General features: G+C 40.3%; 1 protein-coding gene across 5 annotated transcripts in view; it reads left to right on the top strand.

Annotated features, from left to right (window-relative positions):
- The window catches only part of dtnbp1b (dystrobrevin binding protein 1b), a 66,023-nt gene that overhangs the window by 17,734 nt on the left and 25,250 nt on the right, over positions 1-23,039 (top strand). Inside the window, exon 1 of one of the 5 annotated variants that reach the window (XM_005917509.3) lies at positions 20,500-20,924. The exons of 1 other annotated variant lie outside the window; for it this stretch is intronic. In XM_005917509.3, coding sequence (XP_005917571.1) covers positions 20,759-20,924 — 166 coding nt within the window. In that variant the 5' untranslated portion in view covers positions 20,500-20,758. Of the gene's footprint in view, positions 1-20,499; positions 20,925-20,988; positions 21,490-21,846; positions 22,178-23,039 lie in introns of those variants that run through there. 3 more of the 5 variants (XM_005917510.3, XM_042218914.1, XM_042218915.1) reach the window with 3 other exon arrangements.

Below are 23,039 nucleotides of genomic sequence, written 5' to 3'. Positions count from 1 at the left end.
GACGAGCTTGTGAAGTTCAAATCGAGCACCAGAATGGAGAAGGAAGGGGATTTAAGAGAATTTGAACGTGGAGGTTTGTGCCAGATGGGCTAGTTTGCTGGGATTTTCACAAACAACCATTTCCGGGTTTTATAGAGAGTAGTCCAAAAAGACAAAATATCCAGTGAGCAGCAATCCTCTGGTGAAGAGAAGCCGGTAGGAAGGCAACAGTCGCTTAACTAAGTAACTCAAGTAACCACTCATTACTACCAAGGTATGGACAAGAGCATCTCTGGACATACAACATACCTGAACATTGAAGCAGATGGGCTACGGGTGCCGCTCCTGTTAGCCAAGAACAGGAAACTGAGGCTACAATTCTCATGAGTTAACCAAAACTGGACAACAAAAGACATGTTCCCTGCTCTTATGAGTCTCGACTTTTGCTGTAACATTCTGATGCTTCGGTCAGCATGAAAACATGGATCCATCCTGCTTTGTGTCAGTGATTCAGGCCCTGCTGATGTAAGGGTGACTTAAAATCCCTCAGTGCCAGCTGAGCATTGTTTAAACACCACAGCCTACCTGAGCATTGTTCCCAACAAATGTCCATTCCCACAGTGTATCCATCTGCTTCAATGTTGTGTTTCCAGCAGGATAACACACCACGTCGCAAAACTCAAATCATCTCAAACTGGTTTCTTGAACATGAGAGTGAGTTCATTGTACTCAAATGGCCTCCATAGTCACCATATCTCAATCCACCAGAGCACCTTTAGGATGTGGGGGATCGGGATAAGCAGCCAACAAATCCGCAGCTACTGTGTGATGCTATCATGTCAACATGGAACAAAATCTCAGACGAATGCTTTCAGCACTTTGTTGATTCTGTACAACAAAGAATTAAGGACATTTTGAAGAAACGAGTGGGTCTAGTATGAGCAAGGTGTAACTAAATATTTTAATTCTACTCCGGCATTCAGTAAGCAACAGCTGCAATACTGCCTGAAGTAAGTTAATATCTAACTAATTATGTTCTATAATCCATGCAGCTCACCAGTCAGCAGTTTTACCTTAAGAGAGCAAGGGGTGCTTTTTATTCTGCAGGTATTTTACTGCGGTGTCGTCCCAGTCCTTCTCTAGACAATGAACAGAAATCCAGAGAAACACATGATCGAATGCTGAACACATCAATCAATTATTACCTGATACTGTTTATCACTAACTGTTACGAATCATTACTGCTACTGTTTATCAAGCAAATACAGGGACTATAAAAACGACACCACCCTGTCCACCCTGTATGTAGTCATTCATAATATTATAGAGATTGAAAAGTTCAAATATCAAGGTTACATTTTTAACAATTTAGCCAACACTGCTGGTCGAGTGTTTGAGCAGGTAACAGGTCAGTGTGTTGCCCAAAGACCTTGTCAGATCACATTAGGCGATATCTCGATTAAACCTGAGCGCTTTCAGTCGCACCAGGGCAAGTCGTTGCTTCCTTTTCCACAACAAACTCAGAAGATGGAGACGCATCAGCATCAACACCGCCTTAAGACTGGTTGAGGTGCAATGACACATGGGAAAACCTATGATGTGAACCTTTGCCCCGCAGCTAAACAAGACATCACTGTCATATCTCACCCATTTAATATATCACCCTTCTCTGCTTCTCTAGCCTCTTTTCACATGCCCTTAGTGCTTCTGAATTCTTCTGTCAGTCCACGCTTTGTTCTGTACAGCATTTTTCATAGATCTCCGGTGCACAGAATCAATTTAGGATAAGAGTTCTCTAGCGCTGGTGGAAAGGCATTGAAAAGATGGTCAGACAAGTACAGTTCAAAGCTGACAAGCTGTGTCTGGATACACATTAAAGCTTATTCAGTGCTTTCTACATCTCCTTGCCTTAGGGCATTGAAACAGAGGGGGAGAGTGACAGAGGGGGAGAAATATTCATGACTGGATGAGCATCAAGGAGAAATGGAGCAGGAATTAGAAAGGGGCAATAGCGGCAGTGCATTCCCTGTAGTGTAGGCCCTGTGCACGCCAGTAAAATGTCTTTAAAACCTTTGAATAATGAGTATTAATGAGTACTGATGCAATTTGTTACACATATAAGTGGTTAAGAAGATGGATGGGTATTCCATATGTGTCCCAGCAGATGTATCCAGGCTGTGCTGTATATATGCCACAACTCAATCACTTCGTGTTTGGGAGATGGGACTGTGCCTGTGTGACGTGTCGGGCAGGCTCAGGTCCAAACTGGCACACTGCCTGATGACTGTGACAGCTGCCAACAATGGTGCCCATAAGGGGATGTGGCATAGAGTGTGGACCTCAACAAAGCATAAGGCCATATATCAATCTTTTCACATTGTGTTAAAGTCCCAAAGCACATCTCCCTCACGGCCCACTATTGTTTTGGCAGAACACAGCTACAAATGAAAGTGTGAGGCTTTGCTAATTCGTTGGCAATTAAAGCACAAAGGAAGTCATTTTAATGCAAACTCCAGATATTTCTGACCGGTGAAATGTTTTTATTAGTCTTCCCTGACATCCTGAGAAAAGATTAGTGATCTGTGAGACACCACAGGACAGAATTCAACAGCAGCTATAGTTTTATAAGCTGCTGAATATACAGTATGGTGTCCGCATACTATAATTGCATTTTCTTGTCAGTCTGATTAGATAGAAAATCTTGCACTGTATGCATGATACTACATCTGCACGGTGAAGCATTTATCTCATGCTTCCCCACAGTCTAGAAAGTGATCCATCTTAGAGTTACTAGAACAGTCAGCCTGTCCCTAAATGTTACTACTACTGCAGAAACATCTTAATATGTCGGCCTATCCTGTAGTTCATTTAATGACAACATTATCTTGTCATTTAATATTCTGTAAAAACTATTTTTTTCTTTAACCTGCAGCTCGGCACCAGTTTGAATACTGACATAGCGTTTTATGAACACCATTTCTACCCAGCATGGAGAAATTCGGCGGCAGTGATCGCAGATTTGCAAAGTTTCCTTGTTTGCTCAACTTTGACATCAAATACATAAATTAGCATCTCAACAATGGTAAGCGGGTGGTGGTGGCGGCAGCAGCAGACCATCCAAAGCAACCGGTCATTTTTATGTTTGTATTCACATCAAACTTTTACAACACGTAATTTAAAATCTTGCATAATTTGTCACAGTGAGCTGAATGCCAAACAACATGTGGGTGAATGCCTTCAGTTATTTGCATTCACACATAACTTTGAGTTTTCCAGTCGACTAGAAATCAACGGTTGTGTGTCCTTGAGATGTTGTGAAGACTGACTGCATAACCAGCAAGGATACATTTAAATTATTATTAGACTGGGGTGCTTTGTTTGTCCCTATAGAGGAAAAATTAACATGCGTGTCACAAACTCATTGCTTCCTTCGACATTTATTATACTTGCTGTTTATAGTCTAGTTCATCTTCTTGGTTATGTAATATTTAATTAGCTTGCGTGCTCGCTCCCTGTTCCCTCTATCTTGTCTCCATGTTTGTTTATCTTCTGTCCCAGTGCCAAGTTTGCATGTGTTACTCTGAGTCTCGCTATGTAAGTGTGTTTGTTCCTGTTTTATTTTGATAGTTTTGTGTCTTGTGTGCTTTGTATTGACTTTAACTTCCCTCGATTTTGTTGTAGCTGTCTCACACAGTGTTTCCCATCTCCCTAATTACCTGGTGTGTATTCAAGTTCTCAGTTTCTTTCTGCTCTTTGGCATGTTCCTAGTTTCTGCCTAGCCTGAGTTATTTTGTCATCCTTAGAAAGCTGCTATTGATTTTTACATTTGTGTTTTTGGAGTCCTGCGTTTGGGTCCTCCTTTGCCTGCCACACAGTCGTCCCTGACATATCATTGATGAAAGTTGTGTTGATTTCTTTCAGGATTGCATGTTGTGGTCTTGTTGTGATATTTACAGGGTGACTACTCCTGAAGAATGTTTCAGTCGTCTGGTTTTCCTCCCTTTCGTGGATAATTTATCTTATTGTGGATGGATGATCAGCCAGATCTTGTCAGGTAGAAATTCTTGTACAACTTCCAGCTCCATGCAGTTCTGTAAATCATTTTCTATGGTCCTGTGAAGCCTGAGCTGGTCGCACCAAGTAGTGTTTTGTGAGAAATGATCAGATTTTATAAATAAATGCTGATTTCCTGGTAATTAAACTTTTTCTTCTGAAAAGTATCTTTATTACTTATTCATTTCTACCATTAAAAATGGCTCTGAGACAATTTAAGGCAGCGACTCATCATGCCACTTCTTGCTCAGTATACAGTATAAACTAGCTGCCCCAGTCTGCATGACTGGCATCTGTAACTGGAAGTGTTTTCAAAAGCTGAGTAATGCAGTTGAGTACGCACAACCGCCCCATATTACCCAGAATGAACAGCAAACACAAGTCCCTTCTGACACATATGGAGTAAGCTTCACTTTAGATCTGAGTTCACTGAGTCGGGAGGATATTTCTAGGTCAGTGAAACAGACAAGCACTTGTATGCATTTCAGATGTGCTGTAATTTTTTACTCTTCTCTCAGCGATGGAGAGGGTCAGTTTACGCTTTATTTAGCTACATGAACTGTCAGCTCGCTCGAGCAAACTTGCTCGTGTTTTTATTTTCACGGCTAAACCAACATGTCACTGGTAAATGTTTAATTATATAAATGAGAAAGTCAGAGTGAACTCAACTTTTAGCCAGGGAGTGACCGTTAAAGTGAGGAAACTCTATTGTTTAAAAACTTCCCATCTTTAAAAATGCATGACCTGTAGAGAGAAGTATTTTTCTGGACTTGGATGCTGCAGGTGAGCTCACTTTCTGTTTAACGAAATGACAAAGCCTGGTAGATAACCACTGTGAAGTTAATCTGAGTCAGTTAAGTTAGGCGTCTATAAAAAAAGGCTGGATTTAATCAATATTTTAAATGTCAAAAATATCAAAATTTTGCCACAGCAAACCAGTTGTTGTATTTTAACAGCTGACACAAAAGAGCTGTGATTACTCTGAAAATATGCTGCAGTGTAAAAGAAAGTGACGGAGATGAAAGAGTAGCTTTGCTGTTGGTGTCACTGAAGAGACAAACATTACCTAATCTATACTGCCCTCAACAGGGAATAGGTGAATTCTCAAAGGTGGTGTGAGAAATATGGAGTAAGGTACAGTAGCTGATTAGTGGAGTTGATTTAATATTACATCACTGCTACATGTGCTGTAATTTTATTTTATTTTTTTTTTTACATTTAACTACATCTAAAGGTAATTAATGGAATTACAGATGAGGACAAAATTATTAGCCTCCTATGATTTATTGATTTGTTTTTGTCAAAAAGTGCTTTTATAACATAGCAAGGGATTTTCAAAATGGCATTTCTTAACAGACTTTCTTTAGAAAGCATAAATGACTTCTATTTGCACACAATGACAGAATTATTTCACAACAAACAAAAACGACTCATGAAAAACAGACGTTTTTTTTTATTGGGCCTTGGCACAATTGATGTGCTTTAACTTTGTAATCTTATAAAATCAAGTTAAAACTGAGGGTTACCTTTTAATTTGCATCGTGCCAAAAAGAAAAAGTCAGTTTAGACTTGAGAAAACGAATCGTTAGTGATCACAAAGCAGGAGATTGACTGTTTCTGAGTGTCAAGAACTGGAGTGAGAGGTTTCATCAAGACATTCAAAGAGAGCCACACAGTACAGAACAAGCCTGGCAGAGGTTGGAAGTAAAAGATTTCAAAGTCTCTGGAAAGTGGAAAGTGGTGACAGACGTGAGTAAAGACCTCAGAACAATTCCAGAGACACCAGTGAATGACTTGACTATATCTCAAATTGTAGTCTCAGAGAAGATGATCACTGGAACCCTTAACAGGAAAGACTGTGAGGTTTCAGACTGAGAGAAACTTCACTTCTGCAGAAGAGACACCTTCAAAGCCACACTGAAGTACATTACTGTGCAAAAGTGTTGATTCTCCTCTTTATATTTTCCCTTGTTTAAAAATGGCTTCTTGACAGCCACCCTTCCACCAGATGAGGCTTCAGTGAACAGTAGATGGATCAGCTGAAGGTCCAGTTACGTCTCTCAGGCCCCGTTTCAGGTCTTTGCTGGATTTGCTTCCTTGTTTCTTAAGGAAAAGCCTTTCAGATACTGATCATCTGCTGATGGCCTGACACTTCTTCTTTTGTCCTCCACTTGTCTGTTTTTTTCCGCCCCAAGACATACTGCACACCATGCTGAGATATGCCAAGTTTTTAAGCTAATAGCTGTTTGCGAATCTCACTGGTGGTGGAATAATATTATTTTATATCTGTCAAACTGTTTTTTGGAGATTCATGTAAGGAAATTAGAAAAAAAATATTAGTTTTGGCCCAGGCTGCTAGAAACAAAGAGACAGGTTATTGATGAAGCTCCTCCACTAAAGACCAGCATGACCAGCTGATGAACCCCGTGCCTGAAAAGAGTAATATTGTTACTGGATTAATTTGTCACTGGATCTGTGCTGCTTTAAAAAAATAAACCCAAACAAAAAACCTGCAAAATCAAACCACTAGATGGAGATGTTGATCTATTTAAATTCTTCACCCAAACAGTTTCTTTTCTCAGTGCACTGTGGGCCTCACTCACATTGTGAAGTGAACCAGGCAGACCAGATTACAGCTGGTGGGGTCTAAAGATTAAAGCCGAGGGAACTTAGGAACAAAGAAAGTTCACATAAGTGGTTTGTTTTTATACCACTTATCTGCAGTTAAAGCTGAAATCCATCAAATGAATTCCTTTCTAAATTAAGTGCAGTCCTAATGTGATCTAAAGCTGAAACATTGTGTGGAGCTTCCTTAAGCATTTTGAGTTCAGACAGAATTACAGTCTAAATATTATTTATTTAGTTTAATGAAGATAGGGAAATTTAATATCTTTATTAAGAAAATGAGTAAAGTCTCCAGCTTGATATCAGAGGATATTACACAAAATTAAAATATAGAAGTATAGCCAAGTGGCGTTGCTGCAAGACTGTGATTTTCTGTCATTTGGGGCAGCACTGATATTGCATTATGCCAGTAAAAATGTTGGATTAGAACATATTTCACGAGTGTCGGGTAAATTATGGTTTGAATTAGCTCTCGTCCCCAGCTGAAGCTGCATTTGTCAAAATCTCCCTATGTATAGATGGAGCATGTCTAATGGCACTGCTAAAAATGAATGGGGGGAAATATTTAAATGATTGGGCAGAGAGAAAAGTATTACCATAACCCTTTCTGATCCGTACATCACAGTAAAGATTTAAAAGAATCATGCCACCCGTGGTTGTGTGGTTGTGTGTGTGTGTGTGTGTGTGTCTGTGTGTGCAGTGCACTGTGTGCAATACCCTGGGGATCAGTCATGCTGGGCTTTTGATTGTGGCAGGGCAGTCTCGGTGGAACACACTGACATACTCTCAGTGAATGAAGAAAAGATGGAGTCTGCGTGCGCGGAAAGCCTGCGGGACTATTTTTTTCCCCCCTCACTTCTTTTTTTCCCAATGTTGTTTTTTTGCTTTGTCATATTACACACTCGTTGTGCTGAACAGCTCATTGTTTCCAAATATCAGAGCATGAAATACACACACACATGCACACGTGCACACACGCACAAAATCCTTTTCATAATCTCGTCTGCTTTGAATGCTGACTTTATCCCATTTGACTGAATGAATCTCAATATAGCCTCGCATGAGCACAGTATGTGGGGATGGTAACAGGAAAGAGCTGACTTCCGTATAAGCTCTCGACAGCAATAGGCTGAGTGAGTGGAAGAATATGCTGCCTGTGGATATAATGCCTCAATAAGCCGAAGATGTTAATCTAAAGACCTGGCTCCATGCATCTGGCATTTTTTTTTCTTTCGTTCTGCTCCTTTTGCCATCTGCATTCATCCTGTTATCCTCATTAAACGATTTAAGAAGTTTAAACAGTTAGATTTAATATTTGGGTTTTTTTTAACAATATGACAGAGATTTGCTGGGCTTTTTATGGAGCTTGCAAATTAAGGGAACTACAGAAGATCATCTTCCATGAGGCGTCTGATGGTTCACTCGCTCTAGAGCAAAAATCGGATGCTAACCTACTTACAACTGAGGAAAAACAATCTGTGGTTGCTTAAGATTTTCAGTAGTTGCTGTGACCAACTGGTTGCTCAGAAGTAGAAACAGAGACAGATTGCCAAAAAGTTAAAGTCAATCTGTGTCAGTCTGAACCAATGAGCGCAACTTGTCAGTAAATACTGAACTATTCATGGTGGAATTTCTGAATTTTTCTTTCAAAGCTCTGAATCTAAGTAGTTATGTGAATTTCTGTGTACGCAGATGCCAAGAAATTTGCAATTTTCAACAATTTATCACAGTTAATCTTCAACGATTTCTACATAATTGCCAACTTGCACCCATTCAGTGACAAACTAATAGCTGACTGATAGACTGACTCTGTCTTAATGTTCTTTTATTATCATCTTGATGCATCAAAGTCCCTTTTAACACAGCAGCTGACTGGGAGCAGTCAAAGACCTGGTCCCTGAGTTTGAGGGAGAGGGAAATTGCAAATATTTTGAACTGTATATGTCAAAATACATCTACAAAATTATTTCCGTGCTGTGGTCTCCAACTACTGTTTTCTGTAGTGTGACCAGCATAGCTGATAGTTCCTATATCTGAGCCTCCTCCACGTGGTGAATGTATTAATGAGCAGCATGTGACTGACGCCAGATCTGCTGCTGAGTGTCTCATATACAAACATTGCTCTGAATTTGAAATCAAGAAAAACATGGTTCCAGTTCATAAGTTAAAGCATACTGTACCCACAGCTGATTAAATCATGCACCGTCTCCATAGTACTGACCATATGGCGAGTTGGTATCTATGCACAATAATAGGATATTCTGATGATTGGATCTGAGCTTCAAATTCAATTTTCTAACAAACTATGTGCTTCAGATTAAATGGACCTCCTCAGCTACGCTACGTGTGAAGTAGTTAGATAAGAGTGAATCTTGTCAGGAGAGAATCTAAACTTCCCCGTAGATATGTGCTCTGTTATTCCAGCCATGCACACATGCACTGCGTAGCTCTGAATAGCGTAGCTGGACTAAACACTGAATGGATGTAAAAATATTGGTAAAAGAGGAACAGCTGTGTATCCACAACACAGAAAAGTTGCTCTGGGCCAGAACGCCAGTCATTATCTAATCTTCTTTGACGGAGCCACTGGCTGAATGACAATGCCGTGTTTCGGGACAGCAGCAGGGAAAGCCAATCATCTGCTCTATTTTGTATTCAGGCCTCGTCTTCGCACAAAGGTCTCTCTTGCTGTTGGCGTTTTCTGTCAAGTGATATTCTGTTCTCACCGCGTCAGGGTCACTCGTTTATTTATCCCAGAACAAACTAGCACTTTTGATCGGCCTGAAACATTGACATAAGAATTCAAGTACAATGTTTAAGTCGAGTTTTTGATTCACTGATGCTTTTGAGACATTTTTTTTTTTTCTGTGTGCATTTTCAGCAAATATTCAGGGCATGTCATAATTTTATTATTATTATAACTATAACTACTATTTATTATCTTTCTATATTACAATAATGTAATATAGCATGCATAAATATATAAATAATTACACTGTCATCTTCTTTTTGCTGTTCGCTTTATGGGTCGCCACAGCCGTCCCACTGCCTCCATCTCATATCTGCCATCCTCCTCTGTCACATCAACCCTCTTCACGGCCTTCTTCACAACATGCATGAACCTCGTCTATGGGCTTCCTCCTTAACTCCTTCAACATCCTTTGCCCAATGATGTTATTTTAAGAAACATTATTTTTCCCTGTGCATCTTCATCTCTGCCAGAGTTAACTCATCATTAGGGTCCTGCAGCTAAAACGGCTTATTTTGGATTAAACTCCACGATGCCACGCGGCAGTGTTTGCATTTAGATGTTTGCGTTGATTTGTTTGTTTATTCAGGTTTTATCAGCAGATTGAATGAAGAACAGACTGAAACACAGCTCGTACATCATGAGCTATTATCGTTCTCTCACATTACAGAGTCGCATTTCTTTGTGCATGTTTTAAGTAAATTTGGGGCAGACTATAGATAAGAGCACTCTGTGTTGTTGATATGCATTACATAAATCACTTTTAGATAAGGGAGTGAGGCTTAGTTGAGCTCAGTTTTCAAAGTCACCTTTTTAAGCATGCCAAACAAGGCTGTTTTCTTGATATATGATATATCGTTGCCTCTAATCACTGTAGTACTTCAGATATTTACATTATTAGCCCAGTGGTAGCAGTACTATGTCTTATAACATTATTCTCACCAAAACAGAAAAGTCTTAAGGGGAGAAACTAGTTTCAAAGGGATGCAACATGAGGGCCAAAGTCTGTAATAAAAGGTCAGCTTTTGGAAAAGGTCAGGATCAAGAAGGCTCCCTGTGGCATGAAATGAGGAAAATTCAAAGTGCTAACAAGGGTAGTGACACAGGTCAGGTCATTGCTTGTGGCGGCTGTGTTACGCAGCAGGATCAGAAGATTGCAAATCTCTGTGTTTTAAAAACACGAGCCGTCGTCTTCTTCTTTAACGTCGCCACAGTGGCTCATCTCCCTCTGTCTCACCCTACCTCAAGCATCCTCCTCTGTCACACCATGCACCCCCTCCATCACTACTTCACTCCTGCCTCTACATTCAGCGTCTTTTGTCCAGTATAGCCACTATCCCTCATCTACACGTGCCCAAACCATCTCAGCCTTGCCTCTTCAACTTGGTCTCCAATCTGCTCAACCTGAGCTTCTATATACCATATACAAGGCTTATATATAACAGAATGAGCTGCAGGTCACCTTCCCAGCTTTTAGACAACATCGAGTGCATAAAATGTGAGACATCAAATAAAAATGTGTTCACATCTTTAAAAGTGTTACCTAAAATAACAAGCATTCAACCTTTAATACTGATTAATGCTGATTTTTATCGGCAGGTACTCTCCAAATCCCTAACAGAAAACATGTAATATTAGGACCTTTAGGAATACTGTGCATTAGAAGAGAGAATTAATTATAATTTCTCCTGCAAAACCTGTAAAAGCTCCCTCGTATCATAGTCTTTGCAGTTTTCTCTGCCTGTTCTGAAAATGGCCAATAAAACATGTTTTTCTTGAACAGATTGTGAATAACGAACCGTCCCCACGTCCCTGTCGCCCAGTGGCTAATTTTCAATGGAAATGACGAAGGCTGGTGATTAACATGGGAGCCATATTGCATCCTTAATGATTCCTGAGTATGTGTCTCCTCGAATTGACTAATGCAAGAACAGATGGCCCCATGGGTAAAATCCAGAGACACTCACTGTGCCTGTGACAACTTTGAAAAGTGTGCCTATGAGTCATTTTGTGTCTGAACATTTGCGTGTGTATAAATGTGCTCACAAATGTGCTTTCCCAACATTTGCATCCTGTGGGCCATTGCTCTAAATAAGAAAGTAGATTTAGTGAGACAGCGTGGTTACATAAGAATAAGACAACGCTGCGTTTTTTGTTCAAAGTGGGTTTGGGGTTGTTGGGTTTGTTTGTTTGTTTTTTTGTCTTTTGTATGCCTGCATCTATTGTCACGGGTTGTGGAGGTATCATGGACATTTTAGATGAAAAGGTTAAAGGGCCACATGACTTCCTCTGTTTGTACACAGTCTGTCAGCTGTGGGCATGGGGATTGGCAGAAACAGTTACAGGTGCTGTGCAAAATGCTCATTTGAGCCTCTAGTTCCTCAAACACCACCAGGATGTGAAACGTGTTGACTCAAGAGTTGCAGCAGAAGATGCTGACAGAAGCTCAACTGTTCTCAAGAAAGCACCCACTGGCTTCTGTAGCAGCTATCGAGTCGTTGACATAACTCCATTCTTTGCTGTGGGCAATGTCATAGCATAGTTTCATGAGATTCACAGTTCAAAAACAGTCATTACTTTTCTTATATTCAGACTTTGTGCAGCCTCTCAGTTCATCCAGTACCTGAACCAAACTACTTTAGCTCCAGCTTTCTTCTGATTGGGTGCCCTTTGCAAAGAGGAGGCTTTGAGTCAAGTCAGAATTGCCATTCTTTTGTAAATGCACCATTCAACCTTGGACACGCAGGCCAGGTTTAACAGCCAAGACACAGCGGCTGGGAGCAAGCCGCAGTAGCTGAGCGAGCTTAAGTGGCAATAATAAAAACAAAGAAATAAAAACTATTTGCTGTTGTGATTTTTTTTCATAGTGAATTCTTTCTTAAACATAAATGGAAAGGCGTGCATCTTTGCACCCGTCAGCACAATCTCACAGAAAGGTTCAGCATGTCAGATTTTGGTGATAGGCTTCCACTACCCTGAGGCCTCATGTTGTTAGCCAACGGCAAATAGCCTCTTTTGTGACAGATCCAACTCTAGTGCAGATGCTATTTGTACTAGGTGTATTTGGCTTTTCCATAGTGTCATATAGTTTAATAATAATGTGACTTTCACTGTGATAGATATATCTAAAGCATTTTCTTAATTATTCTCCAACTTCTTGTCCTTTTGTCCTAAGGAGAGGTTTTCATCATTTTAAGAGACATGGGAAATCTCCTGAAGGGTCTTCTCTAACAGCCTGCTATTCCTATAGGTTGGTGCGAGATGCATCAGCATGTGACAACATACACTCTATAGCCAGCCATAAAGTGCTTTCCTAGGGGCTCAACGCCTTGTAAAATACCCACGATTGTTTTTCCCACCATGACTGTCCTAGATAGTTGAGGTTACCCTGTTTCTCCCTTCAGGGTGGCCCTGGTGTAGGGGATGTCCAGGCATCATGCATCCAAACTCTGTTTCTAATGGATGAGACATTTCATTTCAGTCACACTGGACTAAAAATAGGACGGCAGCCTCCTTGTAACTAGAAAAGATCAGCAGTTGCCTGGCGATGGCACTGAATTTGATCACTTTTGGTGACAGATTGCAAGTAGTTGCAGTGATCAGCTGGTTGCCCTGAGATTTAGACTGAAACACCACCATGCTCTGTGCGAACACTTTCGATCTGATCGCAGGTCGCCTGATGGGACGCAAGCTGTCCCCAAAACCGTTGCGGTCTGACTCAAACTGACTGCAGGCACTCTCAGACACATGGATAACGTTTTGCAATTGCCATCTAATTTGTAAATGAAACAGATGTTGCAATCAATCTGATTCGGTCTGTGCTGCTGTTTATTATTGCTGTTTTATCACCATCTTGGCACAACAAAGAGGACAAGTGCTGTTTTCCCTATGGTGACTCTAGCATTAGCCAGGGGAAAATTAGGACTTTATGTAGTTGTAAATTTACGATTGTGCCCTTAGTCCTGGACGCTCGGGTTCTGAGAAGGTCCATAGGATGGTAATGAGGATTTGGAGGTCATCGGTCATCCTTGTTGCCCAACTGATTGGGAATTATTGATTGTTTGATTCTCGGTCATAGTTGTCAGACACATTGATTGTGCCATTGCTGCTATCTCCTCATGGGGAACAAATAAGCAACCATTCAAATCAGAGTGGGCCAAATGACAGATAGTAACTCTTTAATGATTTTTTGTAGTTTGCTGGGAGAGTAGAAATCAGGGCTTTCAGTCTAAGACAGTCAAGTGAAAATATTTATATTCAATTAAATTTTATATGTTTCACGTGTGTAAAAGCAGTTCAGCCAGTGTAAAATAGCCTAGAATATTACTGATACTGTGGCAGTCTACTTCCTCTTCTTGTCTGCTTTGAGAAAAGTGGCAGATTGTATATGAAATGATACAAATTGCTGTTTCAGTATGTTTAATATTATTCTACTTTTATCATGCTTATTTTTCCATTGAATTGGGTGGAAAAAAACATAGCATGTGGTCTTGACGTGGTGTCCACTTCAACAACAAGCCTGCGGGCAATTATCCCTTGCACTGCATTGGTAATAGGTTATATTGTTACTATTTGGAGCATCTTAGCACATTATTAGCTGTATTTTTCAGCACATGTAGATGGTACAAGCCTGTAGTTGCTGGCAAAAAAAAAATGTATGATGCATTCCTCCTCTAATTATGACCCATTTTACAGGTCGGTACTACACCGCCCACGTGGAGAGCTGCTAAAAAAACAAAAATTAATGAACTGCTGGAAAATATTAGGGAAAATATGTTATAAAGGACATGTAAACAGGATTGCTTTGACAAACACCTGGGTGTGATTTTTATCCGTGAGTGAATGTTTACTCATTATGTCCTAACATATTAGGATGGATGGCAATATCATTTTTCATATTCTGTTATTAGTTTTGTCAGAATTATGTGCCTGTGAGCCGCTAATGTGCCGAGCTAATTTTGATCTGCGTAAAAAGTGAATATGCAGAGAACCGTTTTAATCCACATGACATTTCAATGAAGCTGAGGTGTGAATTTTGGCTGGGTTGATGCATCACCCTATTTTCTGTTATAGATTTGCAGCTGTCCTTTTCTCATCTTCTGATCTTTTTGCCCCATCTTTAGCTCTAACACAGATGATGTCATATTCGACTCTAGAATGCTTTGGTATACAGAGGAGTTCATTTTGGACTAAATGACTGCAAGATGCCCCGGTCATATGGCTGCGAAACAAGCCCAAATCACACCACACATCACACCTCCACCACTGATTGATAGTTGTTATGAGGTGGCTGCTTGGTTTGGTTTTCATCAAACATGATGTGATGCATTATGGCCTTTTGAACTCATCTCTCCAAAGCACTTCTGTTCCAGAAAAGAAGCTTTCTCTTGCAACCCTTCCAAGCTAGCCTTACTTTTTCAGTCTTTTTCTAATTATACTGTTTAAAAGCCCGTAGAGTCTGAGATGTAATTCTTGGGTTTCTTTGCACTTTCTGTGAGCAATACATGCTGACCTTGTTGTGAATTTATCACAAGGTCCACTCCTGGAGTTATTCTCACTGTAGAATGATGTCATGGTCCTTCACAGATTGATGGGCTTCATTGCTGATGTCTGCCACACATTCGCTTTTATAGAGGTGCTCACACCTGTTGATGATCAGTTATCAAATGCATTTTATTAGAAGCTTAAACTATTCATTCATAAGGAAGCAGTAAAGGTGTGCTTAGTTTTCCCCATGCTGCTTCTGTATTTTGGCTCAGTCTTTCTTAAATAAATAACATGATGTCATATTTTTGAGGTTGTACTCGGCTAATTTTAAGACCTGCTAAAAATTAAATTATTGTTTTTATGTCCTGATACATAAAACCTTAGAATTAACACAGGGTGTGCTTCCTTTTTCACATGACAGATTTATGCTCGATCAATTTAAATGAGTTTTCTCTGAAATGTGTCTGACCTGTGTTCTTCTTCACATCTTTGGCAGTAACTTTTGCATTACCTATTTAATCTGCTTAATAGCACTCAACAAGTATGGCACAAGGCAGCTTAATGGGAAATGTATTTAATCTGACTTGCATATCACAGATTGCCCCTGCCTGATCATATGTCTGATGAAAAATAATGTGCCCAGAAGCCTGCAATAGGGACCATATATTTTAGACTGCTGTGTTGGTAAACTGTATTTGTTGCACTCATAAATCAATTGTTAGTGCCAACCTGCAAGAATTGTATTAACCTATCCATCCGATTTCAAGTCACATATCCAAGTTATGGTCATGGCAGTAATGAATCAAGCTGAGCAGTCTAGATGTACTTTCCCACATTGACGTCCCCCTGCTCCTTCTGGCGTTCACATGCCAGCTGGGAGGTGTAATCCCTCCGGCTGTGCTCCAGGATCTCTTCCAGTTTAGTCAAGAACACTCTGAAAAGGAAGCACCTTGGGGGGTCACCAGGCGACTGAACCACATCGAGCTTCTTTTCTCATTGTGGCAAAGCGCAAAAGTCCTCCTGAAACTCTTTCAGCTTCTCTTTTGTTAGCTTGTTACAATGTCAGCAACACTGCACCCACTGTAAGTGAACAGTGTCAGTGTCTTTTGCTCTTGCACCACATCCAACCTCTGGGATATGGAGTAGCAGGAGTGCTAGGGAACTCTCCGACATTTATTAATACTGCAAAAGCTACGTGTAAGTCACAAATCAACACTTAAAGCAGTTAAAATGATGTTAATTTACTGGGATATGTAGTTTGATTCTCTCCTCTCAACTGTTGACAAATAAGGATATGTAAATTGCAAAAAATGGCTAATTTAGGCTACTTATTGAAGTGGTGTTTCTTTGGGACTATCTATTTATGATATAGTCTGTTGGAAGTTTTCCTGTCCTGTTTCAAGATCCTGACACAGCATCAGTGCCAAAGAGCTTAAAATATCCGAGCCTGTCAGAGACACTCAAACCAAAAAGGGGATTTTCAAAGTGTCACTGAACTGATAGTTACCTCAGCTACATTAATAAAATAAACACTTGCTCATCATTTAATTGTGAAATTTGTGGCACAGCTACATATCGGGCAAACAGGGTCAAACCCACGCCTCCACTCAGGCAGGGAGCTGCGATCAAAAATTTAGGACCATTTCAAAGAACTCGCGGTAACTTCAGCTTCTTTGCAAAGATGACGGGCGGGCGTAAACAAGGAATAAAGATGAATTTAGACTGGAATGAAAGAGTGTGTATGAATCCTATAAAAACACAGATTTTCTATGCTTGCTAAGATATTAGCATTTAGGGAAGATGAAGCAGGTTAGGCCAACTCCCCCGTTAATTATGTTAACAGTAATATGGCAAAAAGAGCAGCGCTGCTCTTTTCCCAGTTTTCGCTGGGCTTCTGGACAAAAGAGTTGAAAAGTTTATGGATGGCCTGGAGAATTTGGCATTTCTCTACACAGATTACATAAAACTGGTAGGCAGAATGTCAGTTTCCAAGGCAACTGTATTTTTTATTATTATTATTATTATTTTTTGTATGTGTGTCTTTTCTTTCATTCTCATGTCATTTCTCTGAGTGCACTTAGTTTTCATCATCAGCTGATGCCTCTGTGGGTTTCTAAGCTTTAGTAATGGTGGGTTAAGTTTCACATGGGAAAGTGTGTTTAACAAGCTGCGACTTTACAGAGAGATGATGGGGAAGGAGAAGGAGTTCAAGTAGCAAAGAGTTTTTGTATGAATGCAAAAGACTGTTGGATTAAATGAAAATGTTTGATAACATTTATTACTGTAATGTTTAGATATGTGTTCATCTTGTTTTTTGCGTCTAGACGATGTGAGTTGTAAACAGGCTCCAGGAGAATCTCATTATGCTCCCAAATAGTGCCGCGTAAACATTTACCTGCAAATGTCAATGTGTGAATTAAAAGGCTTTTAACTGAGACTTACACACTTACCCCAAAGTATCCACTGACTGATGATGTAAGTGTGATCTTCTGATACAGGGTGGTAGTATATTCACATTACTTTAGAGACAGATGGCTGTGTAGTGATTTTAACATTCATACTATTTGCACTGTATGGACGGTTTAGTTATATTTTACAGTGCAGTGAAGTTCATATTCTCTGTGGCCCGCCCACACATTTTCACACCACAAGCTGCTTTGTCTCGTTCTAAACATTAAATTCAGCCTTTTTTTCCTCTCTCAAATGAAACTGGGACAAAATGAATACATGAAGAATGTTTATACTTTTAGAAGTATTCGAACAACTTGATTTACAGGTTTATTAAAAAAGTAATGTGTATATTAGTAAAGCCTGAGCACACATATTCCAATGGCTTGCCCCAAGGATCCTATTTTTAGCTGCATTGCACCAGTGAGATATGTTATAGGACGTTACTGCCAAATTTGAACCCACTTGGATACTAAATATAAAAGGTAACTCTGCTTGGAAATCAGACACATTCAAAACTGTCGAGTCTAGACTCGTCTAAAAGAAAAGTCTTAATTTGTTCTTTTATAGCTGTTGAAATTCTTTTTCTGCTTCTGTTCAAGAAAGTGCTTTGAGGTATCATCCCATGTTTGATGAATCATATATCTCCCACATTCCTTCTTGCTGGGTGACGATCTTATGCAGTTTTTAATATTGTTGATACTTTTCTCAAGGCATAACCATTGACTGATGATCATTGGTAAGTAGGTGAGAGTCCTGAGATGGGTTTGGGTATAGAGCTGGACTGATATATCGATCCCACCAATTGCACAGTCATACCTAGTACAAATAGAACAAAACACAGTAGACTTTAAAGTGGATTTTTTTAAAAAAGTGTAAGAAATGTGCAAGCAAAAAACAAATGACTTAATGAATAAATAAAGGATTAATCAAATGATTACTGCACATATTATTATTGCCCCCCAAAAAGCTGGAGGTAGCTTCCCCGAGGGAGGTAGCCAATCAATGTTAGCACTGATTAAGGCTGTTGCCCTGCTGTCAAAGCTGTCCTTGAGTCTGTTCAGAAGTTCCTGACGACTGTAAGTAACTTCTGCTCGACATACAGTAGGAAAAAACACATACATCCACACGTATACATATAAAAAATATTAAAAAAAACAAAGCACCGAACGTGGAAAGAAGTAAGCCGCTGCGTCTGTGTGCGCCGCCATCTTGTTCGGCTGGTGATGTATTAGTATCGGTTTTTATAACAACGGATGAATAGGAATTGAAAGTAAAGACGAGACAGGAGAAACACCCTTCGACCATGTAATGAGTGTTGCTGTTGCATAATTTGTACACCAGAGGGCAACATCCCTGTTGGCAGCTCACCAAGCAGCTGTTCTGAGCACAGCTGAATTAGAGTGTAAAGAGGAAATCCACAAATTGTTGTAATAGTAAAACAAGATTGTTTGTAAACGGCATTGTTACATTATCTTAAAAAAGACTCGCATAACAAATGTCAGGGAACTGTTTATGTTTACTGTGTCTGATAGAAAATCATACATCTGGGTCTACCAGTAAAAAAGGGAAGTCTTGAAAGGAGTGTAGCAGCTTCACTCACATTTATGACAAGAAGCTCACAGCAAACCTGGAAATTGTCACAGTCAGAAGTCGCTGGGCTTCTGAGAGTTATATAAGAAATTCCTGCTAAAGCCTTGAAAGGTTTCTTTAATCCCCTTTTTCTGTATTGATATGTTGTCCAGCCACAGTGCTATTAACCAGGCTAACCATTAATAATATCTGTACTTTATCACTGGTGAAAGAAAGAGTTTTAAATATCTCTCAAGGCAGCTCATTTCACTACATGAAAAAGCTAAGTCAAAACAACAGCTGCACACCGCTGCAGTAAAAATTAAAAATATGTATGTAGCGCTGTTGATTAGTTATTCACAAATTAGCTGTTATATTTAGTCACGTTTTTCCATGTTTATTTCTTGGGTTGGGAGTGTGAATCGGGGCAGTTATCTGTTTAACTCGCTTTTTGTATTGCATGATTTCATACTCAAAGAGTCCATCCTCAATTCCAGCCGGTGCACTTTTTACCCCTCCCACAGCTCATTCTCTGCTGCAGTTATAATCACCCGTAGCTAATTAAGGGGCTTATAATATTTCCGTTGAGGTGCCTGCAGCTTTATTTGTGCAGCTGTGTCCAAAAGCTATCGATTGTGGCTGCTGGTGTTTGTAGCTTGTTTTCGAGCAGAACAGCCCTACAGGCGCTGAGAGCTTTGAAGGATCCTGAAGATGAAGGGTAAGGTTGACAAGGTTAGCTTTAGAGTGTGTGTGTGTGTGTGTGTGTGTGTGTGTGTGTGTGTGTGTGTGTGTGTGTGTGTGTGTGAGAAAAAGAGAGAGGTTTTAACTCCTCTTCAAACTCACTACCCTATGTTACTCTAATAAATAAAAACATAATATATATATATATATATACACCGGTATATATCCATCCATCCATAATACTGTGTCAGTGGCACTTGTAGATCAGAGAGCTGTGTCTTTGCAGGTCCCATCACTTGAGCTCAGCATGCATTGGAAAAGAGGTGGGCAATATGAAAGAAAAGAAATCGGGAGGAGTTAGTGAAGGACATGAGAGGAGGCGACAGAGCTAGGTGGATTTGTGATGCTCTTCACAGCATCATGCTAATGAGGAGGATTATTATGTCCCCCCCTCAGGCTGTGGAGGCACAGTGTGGGCACAAGTGTGTTTCACTTTTGATGCTGGGATTTGTGTGTAAGGCTGTTCATGTGTGTGTGTGGTACATGACAAAAGCAGCAAGCCTAACCTTTCAGAAATGGTTCTGTTTAGCTACCTTGACAGCTTTGCTCTGTATCCACTTTAATAGGTGTTCATAATCCCTATTCATTAAAATAGCTTACTCCTCCAGATATATAAAGTCTGCAGACTGGGTTAAGAGGCATCCATGTGTGTTTAAAGGTCAGAGCCAAATGTGTTCACGAGTTACAATTTCTAAAATTGCTCAGCTTCACACACAAACCTACAAACTCATAAGCGTCTATGCTCTTTATTTTCTATCCTCCTTGCGTACACACCCTCTTTCCCACCCCCTCTTCGCCTTCTCTTTTCTACTCAGGTCCCCCTCCTCCCTCGCTCAGCAGCAGCTAGTGGTATGCTCCAATCGTCTTCGCTCTTCTCCCTTCTCTCTCTCTGCACTGTCAGCCTCAGCAGTCTCCACACCACAGCGAGACACTGGTGCAGCGCTGATCCCCCCACATGCACGTGCATGATTTGTGAGTGGCAGGTTCTTAAAAAAAACAACGCTCAGCACCGAAGTGTGTACAAGTGTGCATGAGAATGTTTTTCTGAAGCATCTTTTTGTGCCGAGGAGCATGTGTGCGGGCCGAGAGACAGTGTGAGGATGCATGGTTGGCAGGTGTTGTCGTGATCGGTGGAGTTTTTGGTGTACTATCGTTGTGTTGTCTGCCTTCCCCCTTCTCCTCCGATTTTGGTTATCCTGTGAGGACAAAAAGCATCCTGCTGGGATGTCCACCTCGCCTGGTGCAAATGATGGGAGCCAAAGGAACTCTTGTAAGTGACTTTATTTCATCTTTTCTATTCGAGGGTAGTGATCTCTGTGTTTTTCCAGGATGTCAATATCTGATTGGTGCTGATTTTATGCGAAAGAACCTTCCTTTTCCCATTCAAATAACGGATGTTATTTTGAAGGGAGGCCTGGTCAAGACAAAAACAGGACATAATTTAAGTAAATGTATTTTACCGTTAATGTATGCATCGCTAGGGAAATAAAGACTGCACTTTTTACTGACAGTAGGAATGTAATGTCTGCTGATGTGTGAGATTTGGCTTGTGTGACACTGTACTGTATGTAATTAAGAAAATGATATGTAAATTAGTAAAAGTGAAGTAGTCCAACGTGTACAGACTGCTACATGTTTACATGATGCAGCGCTCAGAGGGGTGTGTAATGTGGGAGTCCGTGCGTGTGCGCGCGAGTGTGTTTACACACATCCTGGAGCTTCTCCAGCTGTCGACGTATCGGGAAAGTGCCGTTCGTCGACTGACAACCAAGACAGCTGTATTTTCTCAGGAAAAGACCAGATGCTGATGTCATTCGTTACCGTCGAACTATCAAGTATTTCATTTTAACACCTGTGTTCGGTGTAGTTGCTGTTAAAACGTTTTTATTTTCTTGTGTTTTTGTGTTTTGTTTTTTTAGAATAAGCTTAAAAACTCATACGATGTCATTTTCATAGCGTAAATTGTCGCATTAGTTTCCTTTTGTAAATGTGTTTGTACTGTATCGGTAGCTTTAGCTGTGCAGGGCAGTGCTAGGTTGTGGAAAAAAGAATATGGCTATACCGTGTATTCAGTGGGTGAAAGTGTGTGGGACTCATGTGCGTTTTTGTGAGTTTTAATGTTTGACTTCATTCTGGCTTCAAGTAACACACACACACACACACACACACACACACACACACACACACACACACAAAGGATTGCTGTACTGTAAGTGGGTAATTGATAATACGAAGTGAGTCATTTTGACTCATTTGAAAGCTCAGTGGGAACATACAGACACACACACAGACACAGGAATACATTGACTGTCTTGACTGAGGCACAGATCACAGCTGGGAAAATGGGCCTTCTCTTATTGCTTTCATTATTATTGCACCATCCCCCTCTTCCTCCTTTCATTCCCCTTCTCCTCTGTTATTTTCAGGATGTTATTTACTGTTCAACCTTTCATAACTTGCCTGGAAACCTTCTGTGTGTCTGGGTGATGCATTAATGATCACACAATGACACACCCACCCACAGTAGGTATCAATTGTGTGTTTGCGACTGAGGGCTTTTTTTTGTATAATTACACTGTTGTATGTTCTTTTATTTGGCTGAGTAATACTGAAGCCTCCGTTCCGCTCTTTCATGTCTAGTTCTTGCTTGCTTTGTGTTGAATTTGACCAGTTTGCTCCTTGTCAAGGCGCATCCATCACATTACCTTATCACAGAGCCGTGCTTTCAGAAAGAAATATCAAGTGACTGCAGGCTATGATTACTGATTTACTAACCATAATGTTACATAACCAAAAGCAGCATCTGAGGACACAGTGTAACCTAAAGAATAGCTTTTAGGAGAAGAAAACCGCAGATTGAACAAGCGAAAAGGAAAAGATCTCATATCTAAGGTAGTATAAATAAAGCAGCCAGCGTGCTTGTGATCATGAAATACAAATTTAGTGCTCACTGCACTGAATTTATTGATTAAACCCTGAAAGCAAATCATCAGAGATGATACGAAGAGAGGATACTTATGAACTATTTATGGACTTGTGTTTTTCAGAGCGTCTTTTTTTCTAAAGCGGCAGTATTTTTATCTGCATCCTGTCATCTTGACTCAGTGTGATATTATCAAAGTGTAATGATGGTGCAGATCTCTTCTATCCTCGTTAGTTTGTGTCCTCTGTAAAGGAGCAACAGCAGGCACCTGCCACTGAGATGGATGTGCTGTGTCATCACTTCCTCAGCCAAATGATGGCTTACCTCACCTCTCTGTTCCTCTCCGCTATTTTCCCCATCTACTCACCTCTCTTACCCATCCCCACCTTTCTTTCTCTTTGTGCACGGTTACTGTACACATCTGCTCTCTTCACCACTGGTGTCCTTAATCTCCTCTCCTCT

The sequence above is a fragment of the Haplochromis burtoni genome, unplaced genomic scaffold (genome assembly GCF_018398535.1).
Source record: "Haplochromis burtoni strain Fernald_Lab_line unplaced genomic scaffold, NCSU_Asbu1 Contig_25, whole genome shotgun sequence".
Taxonomy (NCBI): domain Eukaryota; kingdom Metazoa; phylum Chordata; class Actinopteri; order Cichliformes; family Cichlidae; genus Haplochromis; species Haplochromis burtoni.
The sequence above is the reverse complement of the archived record's forward strand: the minus strand, read 5'-3'. Positions and strand labels throughout refer to the sequence as shown.